Here is a 21,580-nt window from a genome sequence, read left to right on the forward strand (position 1 = left end):
ACTGTAAAACCTCATTGTTTTCCAAGTGCATGATGTGTTCTGAAACAGCCGGGAGGAGTGAACTGAAAAAGAGTTGAATAGCAGTAAGAGCTACACACATACGAGGTCTGTCAATAAAGTAATGGTCCTTTTTATTTTTTTCAAAAACTATATGGATTTCATTCATATGTTTTTACGTCAGACATGCTTGAACCCTCGTGCGCATGCGCGAGTTTTTCCACGCCTGTCGGTTACGTCATTCGCCTGTGAGCACGCCTTGGGAAGGAGTGGTCCCGCCCCCTCGTCGGATTTTCATTGTCTGGAAATGGCGGAATGATTTGGACTTTTTTTCCATCAGAATTTTTTCAGAAGCTGTTAGAGACTGGCACCTGGAAACCATTCGAAAAATTTATCTGGCTTTCGTTGAAAATTTTACGGGCTTCACAGAGAATAAGGACTGTTACTACAGCTTTAAGGACCCCTAAAAGGACACTCGCCGCGCTCTGAGCTGCGACGACGCGGCACAAGCCACCGGACCGTTTCTAAACAGATGGCTCTGTGGATACGAGACCGTCGTGTGCTCTTTCTCTGGTTATCACAAGAGCTGGACATCAGCCATTTTCTGGCAGATTTCACTTTTAACAAGAGATTTTGTCATGGAAAGCCACGTGGAGGCGTCGCGCGTAAAGACCGATTCCCTTTGGAAGAAAGACAAAGGAACACCTCCGTTTCGGCGTGTCAGAGGACAATTTTGGACATGTCCAGCGCTCCACAATTTCTCTGATACTTACTGGACTGGTAAGCATTGAAAGCCGAGATAGGCATGTCCAAACCTGTCCTCTGACACGCCGAAACGGAGGTGTTCCTTTGTCTCGCTTCCAAAGCGAATCGGTCTTTATGCGCGAAGCCTCCGAGCGGCTTTCCATGACAAAATCTCTTGTTAAAAGTGAAATCTGCCGGAAAATGGCTGATGTCCAGCTCTTGTGATAACCAGAGAAAGAGCACACGACGGTCTCGTATCCACAGAGCCATCAGTTTAGAAATGATCCGGTGGCTTGTGCCGTGTCGTCGCAGCTCGGAGCGCGGTGCGCCGACCGTCCTTAAAGCTGTAGTAACAGTCCTTATTCTCTGTGAAGCCTGTAAAATTGTCACCGAAAGCCAGATAAATTTTTCGAATGGTTTCCAGGTGCCAGTCTCTAACAGCTTCTGAAAAAATTCTGATGGAAAAAAAGTCCAAATCATTCCGCCATTTCCAGACAATGAAAATCCGACGAGGGGGCAGGACCACTCCTTCCCAAGGCGTGCTCACAGGCGAATGACGTAACTGACAGGTGTGGAAAAACTCACACATGCGCACGAGGGTTCAAGCATGTCTGACGTAAAAACATATGAATGAAATCCATATAGTTTTTGAAAAAAATAAAAAGGACCGTTACTTTATTGACAGACCTCGTACATTAAAAGCAAACATACGCAACTGCAAGTAAATCTATGAACACAACGACACGCGATTACGCAGGAAAAACGTATAGTACACGTGCATTCTGGGCGTACTTTAAACGTAACACAACACAACTTCACGTTTGCGCCAGTGTGAAAGGAGCTTAAGAAAACAGTCTGACAACACCTGTCAGGCCCATGCACCACCAGTCTGGGTGCCCTTCTCTGCCCTTTTTTGCACTCTGCAACATTATATGAACAACATGCATACACACACTTTTAGGACAATGAAAGCATTGTTATACAGCATGAGTTTTGTGGTTAAAAATCAACAGCATCTTGACAGAGCTCTGTGTGTGCGGGTTTGGACAGCTCCACCATACGGTCTTATCGGTGCTTTTGAAGGCGCTTCATCACCGCCCGCTGCACAAACAGCACATATCACATTATTTGTTGTGCTTGGGAGGTTGGACACAGTCGCTGGGTATCAGCTGCCTTTGTGAGGCGTCTCTTCTGACCCTTTACTTCTGTCAGATATGATGGAAAAAGAGAATGAAGATTGAGCTCCTGTTGGTGCCAGAGTACACAGAAGTGTGAAATATTGAACACAGTGTGCTGGGACGATCTGTCGTGACGTCCTGCTCACTTTGTCTCTGCTTTTATGGAGCACGGGGCTGAATCGGTAGTGACTGTTTTCCATCATGTGTCCCGCTTGCTTTCTTTTTGTTCCAGCATCAAAGCTGAATCCATCTTTCCAACATTTATTAAGCTATTCTCTTTATTCGCTGACTGTTGGTGTAAATTGTCTAATAGAAGATAATATTCATGTGTGGCTGAGCCTGAAATAATAGCTGTGGACACAGATGGTGTGAACAAATAACAGCTGGTATTGTACATTTCCAAAGCATTCATTCTCACAGTAAAATCGTGTGTATAGCCTTTACCTTTGAAACGTTGTAACAGAGTTGAATGAAATCATTCCGATTAGAAGCTGACCTCTTATTTTAATCAGAGCTGAGGAGGCTTTAGAAATGAACTGTATGAAGACTTTCATTGTGATGAGACAAAAGAAACAAATAGCTTTTCTGATGGAAATCAGCTGTTTAGGATGAGAAGAGTTTGTGGGAATGAGCAATACTGATTTTTGTTTTGCCAGGTGGTTTGTGAAGTGAGGGAGAATAATCAAAGCCAAACATGACTGTTGAGCTGCAGGCTGATCTGCACCTTTCAAACATGCTCCAAATAAAGACAATTAACAAGTGTATCCTCAACACGTCCTATGTGGGCTCTTTGTTTCCGAATTAACTTCATCTTCAGATTGTTAGAAAACGTGCTTGATCATTAATTATGGCTCAGAAGGGGGAAAAAAACAACACAAGCTGACACATGCAAAGGAAAAGAAGGTCTGAAGATCTTCAGAAAATTCTTGAAACTTAACCTAGCCTAAATTAAGCTTGGTCTACACATCAACCTGAAGAAGACAAAGATCCTTCATCAGCATTTACCCAAAATGGTCAACCCAACACTTCCTGCTGTGAGAGTGCGCGGACAGGTCCTGAAGAACGTGACTCACTTTCCATACCTAGGCAATCATGTCTCATCCAACACTGACATCAACGATGAGATCCAAGATCCAGATGCCTTTGCCTGGCTTCTGACCCGTGTTTTCAACAGCAGACACCTTTGACATAAGATTTAAATCTTCATCTACAGAGCTGTTATCATGCAAAAATGATGGTGTATAGATCTGAGAATTGGAGCATCTACCGTGACCACATGAAGACCCTTAAGCAATTCCACCAATGTTGCCAGAGGAGTATCCTCTGTGTCCAGGCGGAAAACTACTGTACCGACATCAGCATCTGGTCTGATGTCAAGCTCCAAAACACTGAGTGCATCAGTTTCATCAAGAATTTATTTTGGTGGGTGTGTCACATCATTAGGATGGATGACAGCTGTCTTCCCAAGCAGATTTTCTACTCCTAGCTGAGTGATGGGAAAAAGCTCCAGAGGAGGGCATAAGAAATGCTACAAGGTCTTCCTGAAGCACAGCCACAAGAGATGTTCCATTGATTGGAAAACTTGGGAAGAGCACTTGAAGAACCAAGCCAGCTGGTGAGCAATGAGCCAGGTTTGTCAAACAATGTATACAAATACTGAGGAGAAAAAGAGAAAGAGGAAGGAGAGAGAGCAAGGTCCTGACTGGCGGAAGCTTCTCTGAGCAACCATGTGCAGTATTTTTCACAAACAGTGGACATCAAGATTGGGCCCGTTGAATCATCTCAGAATCCACAATTCCTATCTGGGATCAACAAAGAAATAATTTTCCTCACCACCAGGGGATGGCTTAGTTATCACGTTATAGGATAAATATGTCACAACATCCAGTTAACTATCCAGTTATTAATCCTAGGTCAGCCAATACACAGTACCAGTGCCATAATTGACATCAGGGGGCATTTCAAGAATTAAATTAACATACAACTCTTTGGCTCTGAGTTTGGCTCTCACTGCGGTATTGTATCACTTCCTGTTCCGGAGCACAGCGGTGTTTTGCTGTATCTGTTAATTTTGGCTCTCTGTTGGGACTGTTTACACAGAGACTGCTACCTGCTGCTTTGGACTTTGAACTAATAGTCTTTTTCAAGACTTTTTTACTTTTTACCTTTTTATTTTATTTTTTTTACTTTTTTACTTGACTCTACTGGTGGTCGGCTCTCACTGCGGTATTGTATCACTTCTTGTTCCGGAGCACAGCGGTGTTTTTCTGTATCTGTTAGCTGTTTGATCTGCGCAGTTAGATTGATCTAGTTATCTAGATTACGATTTGTTTCCCAGTGTAATCTTTACGTGCCTTAACTAAAGCACTCCTTCTGCTGAATCACCTCTAAATTATTTACACATTATTCGCTTTGCGTGTTTTTAGGAATCCGCTAGCTTAGCGTAGCTACTAGCTCTTAGCCGATTTAGCATGGCGGCTTCTCCTGTCTCTCCCGCACTTTTCTGCTCTGGGTGTGAAATGTTTAGTTATTCCTCGGCCTCCTTTAGCAGTAATGGTACTTGTAATAAGTGTAGCTTATTCGTAGCTTTGGAGGCCAGGCTGGGCGAATTGGAGACTCGGCTCCGCACCGTGGAAAATCCTACAGCTAGCAAGGCCCCTGTAGTCGGTGCGGACCAAGGTAGCTTAGCCGCCGTTAGTTCCCCCCTGGCAGATCCCGAGCAGCCGGGAAAGCAGGCCGACTGGGTGACTGTGAGGAGGAAGCGTAGCCCTAAACAGAAGCCCCGTGTACACCGCCAACCCGTTCACATCTTTAACCGTTTTTCCCCACTCGACGATACACCCGCCGAGGATCAAACTCTGGTTATTGGCGACTCTGTTTTGAGAAATGTGAAGTTAGCGACACCAGCAACCATAGTCAATTGTCTTCCGGGGGCCAGAGCAGGCGACATTGAAGGAAATTTGAAACTGCTGGCTAAGGCTAAGCGTAAATTTGGTAAGATTGTAATTCACGTCGGCAGTAATGACACCCGGTTACGCCAATCGGAGGTCACTAAAATTAACATTGAATCGGTGTGTAACTTTGCAAAAACAATGTCGGACTCTGTAGTTTTCTCTGGGCCCCTCCCCAATCAGACCGGGAGTGACATGTTTAGCCGCATGTTCTCCTTGAATTGCTGGCTGTCTGAGTGGTGTCCAAAAAATGAGGTGGGCTTCATAGATAATTGGCAAAGCTTCTGGGGAAAACCTGGTCTTGTTAGGAGAGACGGCAGCCATCCCACTTTGGATGGAGCAGCTCTCATTTCTAGAAATCTGGCCAATTTTCTTAAATCCTCCAAACCGTGACTATCCAGGGTTGGGACCAGGAAGCAGAGTTGTAGTCTTACACACCTCTCTGCAGCTTCTCTCCCCCTGCCATCCCCTCATTACCCCATCCCCGTAGAGACGGTGCCTGCTCCCAGACTACCAATAACCAGCAAAAATCTATTTAAGCATAAAAATTCAAAAAGAAAAAATAATATAGCACCTTCAACTGCACCACAGACTAAAACAGTTAAATGTGGTCTATTAAACATTAGGTCTCTCTCTTCTAAGTCCCTGTTGGTAAATGATATAATAATTGATCAACATATTGATTTATTCTGCCTAACAGAAACCTGGTTACAGCAGGATGAATATGTTAGTTTAAATGAGTCAACACCCCCGAGTCACACTAACTGTCAGAATGCTCGTAGCACGGGCCGGGGTGGAGGATTAGCAGCAATCTTCCATTCCAGCTTATTAATTAATCCAAAACCCAGACAGAGCTTTAATTCATTTGAAAGCTTGTCTCTTAGTCTTGTCCATCCAAATTGGAAGTCCCAAAAACCAGTTTTATTTGTTATTATCTATCGTCCACCTGGTCGTTACTGTGAGTTTCTCTGTGAATTTTCAGACCTTTTGTCTGACTTAGTGCTTAGCTCAGATAAGATAATTATAGTGGGCGATTTTAACATCCACACAGATGCTGAGAATGACAGCCTCAACACTGCATTTAATCTATTATTAGACTCTATTGGCTTTGCTCAAAAAGTAAATGAGTCCACCCACCACTTTAATCATATCTTAGATCTTGTTCTGACTTATGGTATGGAAATAGAAGACTTAACAGTATTCCCTGATAACTCCCTTCTGTCTGATCATTTCTTAATAACATTTACATTTACTCTGATGGACTACCCAGCAGTGGGGAATAAGTTTCATTACACTAGAAGTCTTTCAGAAAGCGCTGTAACTAGGTTTAAGGATATGATTCCTTCTTTATGTTCTCTAATGCCATATACCAACACAGTGCAGAGTAGCTACCTAAACTCTGTAAGGGAGATAGAGTATCTCGTCAATAGTTTTACATCCTCATTGAAGACAACTTTGGATGCTGTAGCTCCTCTGAAAAAGAGAGCTTTAAATCAGAAGTGTCTGACTCCGTGGTATAACTCACAAACTCGTAGCTTAAAGCAGATAACCCGTAAGTTGGAGAGGAAATGGCGTCTCACTAATTTAGAAGATCTTCACTTAGCCTGGAAAAAGAGTCTGTTGCTCTATAAAAAAGCCCTTCGTAAAGCTAGGACATCTTTCTACTCATCACTAATTGAAGAAAATAAGAACAACCCCAGGTTTCTTTTCAGCACTGTAGCCAGGCTGACAAAGAGTCAGAGCTCTATTGAGCTGAGTATTCCATTAACTTTAACTAGTAATGACTTCATGACTTTCTTTGCTAACAAAATTTAACTATTAGAGAAAAAATTACTCATAACCATCCCAAAGACGTATCGTTATCTTTGGCTGCTTTCAGTGATGCCGGTATTTGGTTAGACTCTTTCTCTCCGATTGTTCTGTCTGAGTTATTCTCATTAGTTACTTCATCCAAACCATCAACATGTTTATTAGACCCCATTCCTACCAGGCTGCTCAAGGAAGCCCTACCATTATCTAATGCTTCGATCTTAAATATGATCAATCTATCTTTGTTAGTTGGCTATGTACCACAGGCTTTTAAGGTGGCAGTAATTAAACCATTACTTAAAAAGCCATCACTTGACCCAGCTATCTTAGCTAATTATAGGCCAATCTCCAACCTTCCTTTTCTCTCAAAAATTCTTGAAAGGGTAGTTGTAAAACAGCTAACTGATCATCTGCAGAGGAATGGTCTATTTGAAGAGTTTCAGTCAGGTTTTAGAATTCATCATAGTACAGAAACAGCATTAGTGAAGGTTACAAATGATCTTCTTATGGCCTCGGACAGTGGACTCATCTCTGTGCTTGTTCTGTTAGATCTCAGTGCTGCTTTTGATACTGTTGACCATAAAATTTTATTACAGAGATTAGAGCATGCCATAGGTATTAAAGGCACTGCGCTGCGGTGGTTTGAATCATATTTGTCTAATAGATTACAATTTGTTCATGTAAATGGGGAATCTTCTTCACAGACTAAAGTTAATTATGGAGTTCCACAAGGTTCTGTGCTAGGACCAATTTTATTCACTTTATACATGCTTCCCTTAGGCAGTATTATTAGACGGTATTGCTTAAATTTTCATTGTTACGCAGATGATACCCAGCTTTATCTATCCATGAAGCCAGAGGACACACACCAATTAGCTAAACTGCAGGATTGTCTTACAGACATAAAGACATGGATGACCTCTAATTTCCTGCTTTTAAACTCAGATAAAACTGAAGTTATTGTACTTGGCCCCACAAATCTTAGAAACATGGTGTCTAACCAGATCCTTACTCTGGATGGCATTACCCTGACCTCTAGTAATACTGTGAGAAATCTTGGAGTCATTTTTGATCAGGATATGTCATTCAAAGTGCATATTAAACAAATATGTAGGACTGCTTTTTTGCATTTACGCAATATCTCTAAAATCAGAAAGGTCTTGTCTCAGAGTGATGCTGAAAAACTAATTCATGCATTTATTTCCTCTAGGCTGGACTATTGTAATTCATTATTATCAGGTTGTCCTAAAAGTTCCCTAAAAAGCCTTCAGTTAATTCAAAATGCTGCAGCTAGAGTACTGACGGGGACTAGAAGGAGAGAGCATATCTCACCCATATTGGCCTCTCTTCATTGGCTTCCTGTTAATTCTAGAATAGAATTTAAAATTCTTCTTCTTACTTATAAGGTTTTGAATAATCAGGTCCCATCTTATCTTAGGGACCTCGTAGTACCATATTACCCCAATAGAGCGCTTCGCTCTCAGACTGCAGGCTTACTTGTAGTTCCTAGGGTTTGTAAGAGTAGAATGGGAGGCAGAGCCTTCAGCTTTCAGGCTCCTCTCCTGTGGAACCAGCTCCCAATTCAGATCAGGGAGACAGACACCCTCTCTACTTTTAAGATTAGGCTTAAAACTTTCCTTTTTGCTAAAGCTTATAGTTAGGGCTGGATCAGGTGACCCTGAACCATCCCTTAGTTATGCTGCTATAGACGTAGACTGCTGGGGGGTTCCCATGATGCACTGTTTCTTTTTCTTTTTGCTCTGTATGCACCACTCTGCATTTAATCATTAGTGATCGATCTCTGCTCCCCTCCACAGCATGTCTTTTTCCTGGTTCTCTCCCTCAGCCCCAACCAGTCCCAGCAGAAGACTGCCCCTCCCTGAGCCTGGTTCTGCTGGAGGTTTCTTCCTGTTAAAAGGGAGTTTTTCCTTCCCACTGTAGCCAAGTGCTTGCTCACAGGGGGTCGTTTTGACCGTTGGGGTTTTACATAATTATTGTATGGCCTTGCCTTACAATATAAAGCGCCTTGGGGCAACTGTTTGTTGTGATTTGGCGCTATATAAAAAAAATTGATTGATTGATTGATTGATATTGAATTAACATATCAGTTCAATGTTGTTTTTTCGTCAAACCGTTGAACTCTTGAAACTGTTGGATCCAGGGTCAAATTATCCACAAACCTGGACTATCAAAGATGAAGAAATCACAAATGTCTGTTTGAATCGCACACTTTTGTGCTAGTCATACGGTGCATCTGGAAAGTATTCACAGCACTTCACTTTTACCACATTATATGTTACAGCCTTATTCCACAATGGAGTAAATTGATTTTTCCCTCAAAATTCTACTCACAACATCCCAATAATGACAACATGATGTTTTTTAATTTTGCAAATTTACTAAAAAAAAAAAAAACAAAACCTAAGAAATCACATATACATATGTTTTCACATCCTTTGCGCAATACTGTGATAATGCAACTTTGGTAGCAATTATAGCCTCAAGTCTTCTTGAATATGATGCCATAAGCTTGGCACACCTATATTTGGGCAGTTTGCCGATTCCTCTTTGCTGCATCTCTCACGCTCCATCAGGTTGTATGGGGAGCTCGATGCACAGCCAATTTCAGATCTCTCCAGAGATGTTCAATTAGATTCAGGTCTGGGCTCTGGCTGGACCGCTCAAGGACATTCACAGAGTTGTGCCGAAGCCACTCCTTTGATATCTTGACTGTGTGCTTAGGGTCACTGTCCTGCTGAAAGATGAACAGTTGTCCCAGTCTGAGGTCAAGAGCGCTCAGGAGCAGGTTTTCATCCAGGATGTCTGTGTACAATTCTGCATTAATTTTTCCTTCAGTTCTGACTAGTCTCCCAGTTCCTGCTGCCAAAAAAACATCTCCACAGCATGATACTGCCACCATCATTCTTCACTGCAGAGGTGATCATGCTTGACATTATAAGCAAAGAGTTCAATCTTCGTCTCATCAGACTGTTCTCCCATGATTGCTCAGTTTAGACGGGTGGCCAGCTCTTGAAAGAGTCCTGGGGGATCCAAACGTTTTCCGTTTATGGATGATGGAGGCCACTGTGCTAATTTGGACCTTCAAAGCAGCAGACATGTTTATGTAACCTTCATCAGATTTGTGCATTGAGACAATCCTGTCTCGGAGGTCCACAGGCAAATCCTTTGACTTCATGCTTGGTTTCTGCTCTGACATGCACTGTCAACTGTGGGACCTTATATGTAGACAGGTCTGTGTCTTTCCAAATCAGCTAACTTTACCCCAGGTGGACTCCATTTAAGCTGTAGAAACATCTTAAGGATGGTCAGCGGAAGCAGGATGCACCTGAGCTCAATTCTGTGCTTCATGGCTTCACAGCTGTGAGTACTTATGTACATGTGATTTCTTTGCTGTTTTATTTTCAGTAAATTTGCAAAAGTTAAAAAAAACTTTTTTCACATTGTCATTATGGGGTATTGTGTCTATAATTTTGAAAAATGCATTTTCTCCATTTTCAAACAAGGCTGTAACATAAAATGTGTAAAATGTGAAAAGGTGAAGTGAGTGAAGTGCTGTGAATTATATATATATATACAGCCTGTCCCAGTAGTCTTCGGGCAAGAGGTATGGTACGCCTTAGCACCTTGTATGGCAGCACCCTGACATCGGGGTGAATGTGAGGCATAATTGTAAAGCGCAGATGGAAAAGCACTATATAAATGCAGTCCATTTTCCATTCCATTTACCACCAGGCGAGAACCCACGTGATCCCAGAAGAACCCAAATATTATGAGTCACAAAGCTCCGTGTGGGTTTAATTTAGGAGGATTCATAAACCACACAGAACCCGTTACTTTTTTCAGTGACTGAAATAGTTTTTAAAAAATGCATTTTATTTATATTATTTATTTATTCATTTATTTTTATAGTTGTGACTTATTTCCCATTCAGAGAATGTCCAGTAAAAGGCATTAATTATTTAATGTTGCATTTGTGATGACAAAATGATTTTTCTGTCTATTTAGCAGTGTGTCGCTTGCAACACAAATTAAAAAATAGGCACGGCGTGTATTATCAAGAGAGGGGTGGTGCTCGAGACACAACAATGCTTTCTAAGATATTTCTGGGACCCATCCCTGATTCAGGCAGGCTGTAAGGGTTCAGTGGGTGCCTAATTGAAAATCAACACATTGTCAGGTTTATGTTTGAGTTGTTTGTTTGATGTTGTCATACTTTTTTAAGTCACATCTACATCCACATTTTTAGAATTTGTCCTTCATGTTTCATGAACAAATAGGCAGCTTTTTCTTGTGTAATGTATCACAGAAAACAGAGTAAATAGAAAAGTGAAAAACAGAAAACACCAGATAAATGTTCATGATATGCATGACGGTGAGACTTGAAAATTCCTGAACCAAAATTGAATTGATTAATTCCCAGATCTGCCACTGGATCATGAGCCACACAAATGTGTAGTGTTTGTTTCTTGTCTGTTTCCCTTTTCATTAAAATCTGATGGCATGTTAATGACTAATCCAAGTGAACCAAGTGAAAATAACCTCCTCAGTCAATGCAGCTGTGGTGTCCCAGAAATGGTCAAGCGACTGGTGAGACTAACTGTCTTATTTAAGGATGGCTTTCTGTATACAGCGCACATCTGTGACTCTTTATTTTTTAAGGTCTGACATAAAACTTGCTGTGTGTTTTTGTCTCTCAGCACTGAAAGACGCCCGTTTTCAGCTGGTCAACTTCTCAGACAACGAGCTGCGGGTGTCGCTGTCTAATGTGTCGCTGTCAGACGAAGGACGATATGTTTGCCAGCTGTACACAGACCCCCCGCAGGAAGCCTACGCTGACATCACTGTGCTAAGTATGACGGCAACTCACACAGAACACTGTTTTTACAGTCAGACTGTAGAATACAGCAGGCATTCACCCAGTCATCACTGGTGTGTGTGTCATATATATGTGTGTGTATATATATATATATATATATATATATATATATACGAGGTCTGTTAGAAAAGTATCTGACCTTATTATTTTTTTATAAAACCATATGGATTTGAATCACGTGTGATTGCGTCAGACAAGCTTGAACCTCCGTGCGCATGCGTGAGTTTTTTCATGCCTGTCGGTTGCGTCATTCGCCTGTGAGCACGCTTTGAGTGAGGTGTGGTCCACCCCTCTTGTCTATTTTTTATTGTGAATAAATGTCTGAACGATTTGGAGCTTTGCTGCATCAATTTTTTTCCAGAAACTGTGAGAGACCTCCAGGTGGACACCGTTCGAAAAATTAATATGGCTTTCAGGGACGATTTTACGGGGATTAATCAGATTACGGCGTGTTACTGCCACTTTAAGGACTGACCACAACTGCTGAGAGCGCGGCGCGCTCCCAGCCCCCATCGACAGGCTGACACCCCGCTGGAACAACCAGATCATTTCCAACGTGAAAGCTTTGTTGATCCGGGACCTCGTCTGACTTTCACAAAAAGGCAGAAGATGTGGACATCAGCACTTTTTCCGGCACATTCCACCGTTACAGGAGTTTTTTTTTTCATGGAAAGAAAAGCGGAGGGACGCGCCACGGCTCCGTTCATTACGTGGGACAAAACCACCTCGTTGTTGATCTCTCAGGACAGCTTTCAGGTGGATTTCAGATGGATTCCAGTTGCTTTCCAGTTGTGTGAATATCCGATTGTGATTGTGCATGAGCTGGACATGCCAGAACATGTCCCGTGAGGCTTCATCACGGCATTGCTTTGCGCCGAGCGGCTGCACCGCGACGCGCGGTGGAGCAGCTTCTCTTTCCATGACAAAAACTCCTGTAACAGTGAAATGTGCCATTCATTTTTAAACTGGACGCTGTCTTGAGCCGGTATGTCATCTGACTAGCACAGGAATTGTGAAAAGACGTGGCCCTCTAAAAGCTTCCTGACTATTTTCAACACATTGCATGTCATGAAATTGTGAACTCCTGAGAGAACAGAGTAAAATGGAATTGAAATAGTCCTATCTCATTGCTGCAGCAGCCGCAGTGCGTCATATTTCAGGCTCTTCCCTGTTGCACGGACGCCTGCCATTCTCCTTTCATGGAACCATTTTAGCACCTCCTCTTCAATGTCCTGATAACACACTTTCCTCCCCCCCACCAAGCAGCCATTTTGCTGTTTTGGCCAAGTTTGTAAACATATAGTTGTTCCTACACCACTCCCGTATGCGTTTCCTATCAACTCGGAAAATCCAAGCAGATTGGTGCTTCCCCTTCTGTTCTGCTTTCACAGCTTTTAGCTTGAAATGCTGCAAAGTAGCAATGTTTGTGTGTTAATTTCAATTTCAATGTATTAATTTATATAGCGCCATCTCACGACAGAGTCGCCCCAAGGTGCTTGACATAACACACAATTCATAACAACACAAAGTAAGTTAAAATCAAAAAGGGCACAAAAAAGGTAAAACACAGTAGAATAACAAGAAATTACAAGGCAAACATAAAAACAGAATAAATTAATGATAAGACAGTCTAAAAAAGTGGGTCTTCAGTCTTGATTTAAAAGTCTCCGCCATGTCAGACTGCCTTATAACTGCAGGTAGATCGTTCCAGAGACTAGGGCCATGGTAGGAGAATGCTCTATACCCCACAGACTTTTTATTCACCCTTGGAACACATAGAAGCCCTGCGCCTTGCGAACACAAGGGCCACGCCGGTACGTAGGGCTTAACCAAGTCCGCCAGGTAGGAAGGTGCCAGTCCATGAACAATTTTATAGACCAACAACAGGACTTTAAAATCCGATCTGGCAGAAACCAGAAGCCAATGAAGGGATGCCAGAATGGGTGTAATGTGCTAAACCTTTCTTCTTTGTGTCAAAACTCTGGCAGCAGCATTCTGCACTAATTGAAGAGCCCTAAAGCTGGACTGTGGCAGACCAGAAAATAAAGCATTACAATAATCAAATCTGGAAGAGATAAATGCATGTATCAAAGTCTCAGCAACAGCCATAGACAGGATGGGACGAATCCTCATTATGTTTTGCAGATGGAAGAAGGCAGTCCTCGTAATATCTCTAATGCGGAGGTCAAAGGACAATGTAGGATCAAAAATTACCCCAAGATTCCTCACTTTATCCATATGATGTATAACACACGAACCCAAACTAAGTGACCAGCTGGTCAAATTGATGCCGATGTCTGGCTGGACCAAGAACCATCAATTCAGTCTTATCAGAATATATATATATATATATATATATAATGTGTGTGTGTGTGTGTGTGTGTGTGTGTGTGTGTGTGTGTGTGTGTGTGTGTGTGTGTGTGTGTGTGTGTGTGTGTGTGTGGTGAATCATACACGTCAAGTCGTGTGTCCTAATAGTCTCCCCAAATCACCATTTGGGGAGACACTGTTGTATGGCTGGGGGGCCTGGCTGCCTTTTTGTTTCTGTCTTTTGTTTTTCCTTCCAGGTGGCTTGCATTTGGGACTGAGTGGCTGTGTAGCTGAGTTTATCAGGACCTCACCCTGATCACCTGCGGCTCGTCAGGACTCACAGCTGTGGTGCATCTACATGGATTGGAACATGGTGGCATTTAAGACTGGAGTACACAGTGTGTACTCGACCTTGTGACCAGACGGGTGAGATCGTCGTCTCGGGAGCCATCTCATCATCAGTGGATGCAGAGAACGTCCAGGTTTGATGCATGGTCTGTGAAAGAGGAGGGGGTGAGGTCTCACGCTCGTCAGCACACTTCCTGAGGTACGTTAGATTTTGTGACTAACATTTATACAGTCAGTAAATATGGTGTCCCTCACACCTTATTATATTGAGCTGTATGTAGTCGTTTAATCAGCTTCCACTGCTGTGGAGTTTTGTGAGCAGGGTGTTCTATGCCTGCAGGGTGGGAAGCTGATTAGTAATTAAGCCATGAAGTGTTTGCTGTTTGTACACCTTTGAGCGGTCCCTCTGTGTGTAGAGTGTGGACTCACATGATGATTTCTTCTTTCACAGACTCGGTTTGTCGCGGCCATCTGGGGGGTGTCGGCGGGGTCCTTGGGTCCGAACTGGTTCTGGCTCCTGGACCGTTTTGTGCTGCTGGGAGCACACCGCAAATCTGCCACGCCAGACCGCGCACTTTTATATTTATCACAGCACTGTTATGTTCATTAAATTCTGTTATCCTTTGTACCGTGCTCTGCTTATTTTATACTGGGTCCTTCAAACGCTGGTTGGTTCTCCGGGCTGCGTCCGACACATAACAGACACCAAAGTTCTTCCAATGGTATCCAAGTATCCCTCAAGAGACCTAACACTAAAAAACAGCAGTTATAACCTTTGGTTACTAATACTAATACTAATAAACTCTATATACCTGAATTCATAGACTCAGTTATCTTGCAATGGTATCGCCTTTGCCAAATACCTCAGTCTGTGGAGTACCAGCCCCACCAGTCATCTGTTGTTCTCAAAGACTAAGCACCCAGAGATATGAGTATCTTCTTCTTCTTCATCATCATTGTGTTCTTCTGGGTACTGGAAGCAATTTCCACTGATGGGATATTTTGTAACACTGCAGAGATAGGTGAAGCCTTCCGCAGGTCCAACAATATTACCTGAAACCAGGAAGTTATTGAGGAGTTGGACTGTGTGGATTTTTGGGCATCCTGGATAAACACTTTCACTCAGCTTCTCGAGTGCCACAGTCGGGCCATCTATTTATACCACAATGACCACAGCATTGTCCACAATGTCAAAGTCAGAAAGAATGTTCCAACTGCCAAAGACACCTACGTTGCAGGACCACGTGACTTTAACAAATAGTGCATGCAGACGCTGAACAGAAGTCCGAAGACATCTTAGATGAACTCCAGAAGTCACTGAGCAGTCAGACACCTTTCTCTCACTCAGCACAGCAGTCTGTGTATAGATAGCTATGATGTCCAGCAACCTATCCCAGATCCCCTTAATTCTCAGAATGCTTCATTGAGCAGCCCATAATTTCCACCAAGACTCGTCTGGTTAATATTCAGGGTACACTCAGGCATGAAACACCTCCTCCTGTGAACATTGGCAAGTGGAATTCAATCCCTGGCAACTTTCACAATATATTACAAACGCTCACTTCCAGGTCTACAGTTCTGTCCGAGTCTGTAAGTCATTCTTAGACATCATACAAGCTGAAACTGATCTTGAAGGCTAACCAGATTTAATTCTGGGACACTGAGCAAACGGCTGCTACACCTCTCTGGTCATATTTCACAAACTGGGCATTTGCAATGATGCTACACTGCTGCAGAAGTCTCCATCTTCATCTGACAGGGATGTGATCAATGTCATTAGCTGCACCACAGGTCTTAGAGTTCCATGGCCAGTGTTACCACTGTGGATGTTGAAACCAGTATCTTGAGACTGGTACCCGCCAGTGGTTGCTTTGTAATCAGTGTAGCAGTAGAAGATGGGCATCCCTGTTGGGAAACAGGATGTTAAATGTGCACATCCACAGAAAAACAACGATATGAATAATAATTTTGTTTATATATAACTTTCAGGCAAAAGATTTCAAAGTGAGAACAAATTACATCAGAACAAATTAAAATCCAACATAAATACTAACATATCATAACATATTCTGCCTGAAAAAGGGGTGGGTGGATGCATGGCCAATGTTACATTCATCGGAACGTCCACTCCTCCATATATTTCATTAAACTCATCACAGATAACACCCATTTAGTGCCAGTTTCATTCCAGCCTGTGTGCAACTTTCTTACTGTAAACTCTGGTCAACAACAATGCTTTCTAAGATATTTCTGGGACCCATCCCTGATTCAGGCAGGCTGACTCATGTCATTGTCATGTGGCTGCGAGTGATAAAAAAAAAAAAAAAATATATATATATATATATATATATATATATATACACTCAACAAAAATATAAACGCAACACTTTTGGTTTTGCTCCCATTTTGTATGAAATTAACTCAAAGATCTAAAACTTTTTCCACATACACAATATCACCATTTCCCTCAAATATTGTTCACAAACCAGTCTAAATTTGTGATAGTGAGCACTTCTCCTTTTCTGAGATAATCCATCCCACCTCACAGGTGTGCCATACCAAGATGCTGATTAGACACCATGATTAGTGCACAGGTGTGCCTTAGACTGCCCACAATAAAAGGCCACTCTGAAAGGTGCAGTTTTATCACACAGCACAATGCCACAGATGTCGCAAGATTTGAGGGAGCGTGCAATTGGCATGCTGACAGCAGGAATGTCAACCAGAGCTGTTGCTCGTGTATTGAATGTTCATTTCTCTACCATAAGCTGTCTCCAAAGGCGTTTCAAAGAATTTGGCAGTACATGCAACCAGCCTCACAACCGCAGACCACGTGTAACCACACCAGCCCAGGACCTACACATCCAGCATGTTCACCTCCAAGATCGTCTGAGACCAGCCACTCGGACAGCTGCTGAAACAATCGGTTTGCATAACCAAAGAATTTCTGCACAAACTGTCAGAAACCGTCTCAGGGAAGCTCATCTGCATGCTCGTCGTCCTCATCGGGGTCTCGACCTGACTCCAGTTCGTCATCGTAACTGACTTGAGTGGGCAAATGCTCACATTCGCTGGCATTTAGCACGTTGGAGAGGTGTTCTCTTCACGGATGAATCCCGGTTCACACTGTCCAGGGCAGATGGCAGACAGCGTGTGTGGGGTCGTGTGGGTGAGCGGTTTACTGATGTCAGTGTTGTGGATCGAGTGGCCCATGGTGGCGGTGGGGTTATGGTATGGGCAGGCGTCTGTTATGGATGAAGAACACAGGTGCATTTTATTGATGGCATTTTGAATGCACAGAGATACCGTGACGAGATCCTGAGGCCCATTGTTGTGCCATACATCCAAGAACATCACCTCATGCTGCAGCAGGATAATGCATGGTCCCATGTTGCAAGGATCTGTACACAATTCTTGGAAGCTGAAAATGTCCCAGTTCTTGCATGGCCGGCATACTCACCGGACATGTAATCCATTGAGCATGTTTGGGATGCTCTGGACCGGCATATACGACAGCGTGTACCAGTTCCTGCCAACATCCAGCAACTTTGCACAGCCATTGAAGAGGAGTGGACCAACATTCCACAGGCCACAACTGACAACCTGATCAACTCTATGCGAAGAAGATGTGTTGCACTGCATGAGAAATTTTAACTATTAGAGAAAAAATTACTCATAACCATCCCAAAGACGTATCGTTATCTTTGGCTGCTTTCAGTGATGCCGGTATTTGGTTAGACTCTTTCTCTCCGATTGTTCTGTCTGAGTTATTTTCATTAGTTACTTCATCCAAACCATCAACATGTTTATTAGACCCCATTCCTACCAGGCTGCTCAAGGAAGCCCTACCATTATTTAATGCTTCGATCTTAAATATGATCAATCTATCTTTGTTAGTTGGCTATGTACCACAGGCTTTTAAGGTGGCAGTAATTAAACCATTACTTAAAAAGCCATCACTTGACCCAGCTATCTTAGCTAATTATAGGCCAATCTCCAACCTTCCTTTTCTCTCAAAAATTCTTGAAAGGGTAGTTGTAAAACAGCTAACTGATCATCTGCAGAGGAATGGTCTATTTGAAGAGTTTCAGTCAGGTTTTAGAATTCATCATAGTACAGAAACAGCATTAGTGAAGGTTACAAATGATCTTCTTATGGCCTCGGACAGTGGACTCATCTCTGTGCTTGTTCTGTTAGACCTCAGTGCTGCTTTTGATACTGTTGACCATAAAATTTTATTACAGAGATTAGAGCATGCCATAGGTATTAAAGGCACTGCGCTGCGGTGGTTTGAATCATATTTGTCTAATAGATTACAATTTGTTCATGTAAATGGGGAATCTTCTTCACAGACTAAAGTTAATTATGGAGTTCCACAAGGTTCTGTGCTAGGACCAATTTTATTCACTTTATATATGCTTCCCTTAGGCAGTATTATTAGACGGTATTGCTTAAATTTTCATTGTTACGCAGATGATACCCAGCTTTATCTATCCATGAAGCCAGAGGACACACACCAATTAGCTAAACTGCAGGATTGTCTTACAGACATAAAGACATGGATGACCTCTAATTTCCTGCTTTTAAACTCAGATAAAACTGAAGTTATTGTTCTTGGCCCCACAAATCTTAGAAACATGGTGTCTAACCAGATCCTTACTCTGGATGGCATTACCCTGACCTCTAGTAATACTGTGAGAAATCTTGGAGTCATTTTTGATCAGGATATGTCATTCAAAGCGCATATTAAACAAATATGTAGGACTGCTTTTTTGCATTTACGCAATATCTCTAAAATCAGAAAGGTCTTGTCTCAGAGTGATGCTGAAAAACTAATTCATGCATTTATTTCCTCTAGGCTGGACTATTGTAATTCATTATTGTCAGGTTGTCCTAAAAGTTCCCTAAAAAGCCTTCAGTTGATTCAGAATGCTGCAGCTAGAGTGCTGACGGGGACTAGAAGGAGAGAGCATATCTCACCCATATTGGCCTCTCTTCATTGGCTTCCTGTTAATTCTAGAATAGAATTTAAAATTCTTCTTCTTACTTATAAGGTTTTGAATAATCAGGTCCCATTGTTGTGTGGGCCGCTGAAGAGGAGGTACTGCTGGCCCACCACCACCAGAGGGCGCCCTGCCTGGAGTGCGGGCTCCAGGCACCAGAGGGCGCTGCCGCATCATGGGAGTAATCTGGGTGACAGCTGTCACCCATCACCAAACACAGCTGTTTCCACTCAGCACCGAGGTATATCAGGAGGACGGCGTCTCCACCTCAGTGCCGAGATATCACCTAAGACCAAGGTAGTATTCTCTGCAGGTATACTTTGCATTATTAACTAAGACTGTCAAAACCGTTTTTCAGGACTGGTGACTACTAAGAACCTTATTCCTTGGATAAGTACTCACCTTCCTGCTGAACTTTGTCAAGAGGTGGAGGCGGCTTCTCCCCTCTCTGTAACTGGGTGCGTTCATCCACTCCTGTGTGTTGTTGCTCTCTCCTGCCAGCAGTACCGGATCCGACGAGCGGAGGCAGTGGCCACCTGGGAAGTCGGGACTTGGCGGTTCCAGTATTTCCAGGGTTCGGTGGCAGAGGAGATCTGGGTGGTTCCGGTTCGACTGAGACGGACGTCTCCTACCTTCGAGCCTGCCCACACGACACCAGCGGATTCGACCCTAAATTGTGTTTGTTGTATTACTCTTGCTTGTTCAGTAGTAAATCTTGTTATTTACTTTCTCCATTGTCCGTTCATTGCGCCCCCTGTTGTGGGTCCGTGTTCCAACACTTTCACAACAGGATATCTCGGCCAGCGTCATGGACCCCGAGGGGCGTCAACCGGCTGTTGAACGGCCAATGGAAGACCAAGACGCGGCGGAGGCTTCGGGAGGGGTAATCGGCGAGTTGCAGCGGATCCTCACCGCTTTCACCTCTCGGATCGATTCAATGACCGAGCAATACGTTCTCCTAAACCGCAGGGTGGAGGCTCTCGCCGCACACGTGGAGGCGCGCCCTTCGGGCGCCGCTGCGGCTCTCCCTCCCGAGGACCCTGCGCGTGAAAGTGACGTTCCACTGGTCGTTCAACGGTCCCTTCCTCCGTCCCCAGAAGCATACATAAGCCCTCCAGAACCGTACGGAGGCTGTGTGGAGACGTGCGCGGATTTTCTGATGCAGTGTTCGCTCGTCTTCGCACAGCGTCCCGTAATGTACGCGACTGATGCTAGCAAAGTAGCTTATGTAATAAATCTGCTTCGCGGGGAGGCACGCGCTTGGGCTACAGCGCTCTGGGAGCAGAACTCACGGCTCCTTCATACGTACGTTGGGTTTGTACGGGAGCTCAGAACGGTGTTCGACCATCCCAACAGAGGAGAGTCCGCTTCAACCGCGCTACTGTCAATGAGACAGGGGCGTCGGAGCGCAGCTGCCTATGCAGTCGCCTTCCGCATCGCGGCGGCGAGATCCGGCTGGAATAGCACTGCCCTCCGCGCCGCCTTTGTAAACGGACTGTCACTGGTCCTAAAAGAGCATCTGGTGGCGAAGGACGAACCGCGGGACTTAGACGGGCTCATCGATCTAGTCATACGACTCGACAACCGGTTAGAAGAACGCCGTCGGGAACGAGGCGAAGGGCGTGGCCAGGCACGCGTCGTCCCTCTCCCTTCCGGTTCCGATCGAGCACCGCCTTCCCCACGCTCCACAGCCCCTGCGCTCCGTGGGGTCACAGCTCCCCCTACTGACGAAGCTAGGGACACGAGTAGGGCAACATTTAGGGCACCAGATGCACAGAGGAGATGGACCCACGGAGCGTGTCTTGTTTGTGGTTCAATAGAGCACCATGTGAGAGACTGCCCCGAGCGGTCAAACGCCAAATGCCCGCCCCTAGAGACTGGGCCAGGGGTGGGTCAAAACATTCACGTGGGACACACCCACATTGCTACACGACTCCCAGTCACGATCCTGTTTGAGGATTCAACCCTGAAGGCCCCAGCACTGGTGGACACGGGCTCTGAGGGGAATCTGCTTGACAGTAGATGGGCCAGGGAGATAGGGCTCCCTCTGGTGGCTCTTACCTCGCCTGTGCAGGTTCGGGCACTAGATGGCTCCCTACTCCCACCAATTACGCACAAGACACCTCCAGTAACTCTGGTGGTGTCAGGTAACCACCGGGAGGTGATCGAGTTCTTCGTGACTAAGGCCACCTCCCGTGTGGTTTTAGGGTTTCCATGGATGCTTAAACACAATCCCCGGATTGATTGGCCGTCCGGGGTAGTGGTTCAGTGGAGCGAAACCTGCCATCGGGAGTGTCTCGGTTCCTCGGTTCCTCCCGGCTCCCAAGCTAAAGAGGAGGTCCG

At 44.1% G+C, this 21,580-nt stretch overlaps 1 protein-coding gene across 6 annotated transcripts in view; it reads left to right on the forward strand.

Moving 5' to 3' along the window:
• The window catches only part of cadm1a (cell adhesion molecule 1a), a 1,471,967-nt gene that overhangs the window by 1,172,747 nt on the left and 277,640 nt on the right, over positions 1-21,580 (forward strand). For all 6 annotated transcript variants that reach the window (XM_034177827.1, XM_034177825.1, XM_034177829.1 and 3 more), the window contains one exon: positions 11,398-11,550. In XM_034177827.1, coding sequence (XP_034033718.1) covers positions 11,398-11,550 — 153 coding nt within the window. The remainder of the gene's footprint in view (positions 1-11,397; positions 11,551-21,580) is intronic.

Source organism: Thalassophryne amazonica, chromosome 9 (assembly GCF_902500255.1).
Source record: "Thalassophryne amazonica chromosome 9, fThaAma1.1, whole genome shotgun sequence".
Taxonomy (NCBI): Eukaryota; Metazoa; Chordata; class Actinopteri; order Batrachoidiformes; family Batrachoididae; genus Thalassophryne; species Thalassophryne amazonica.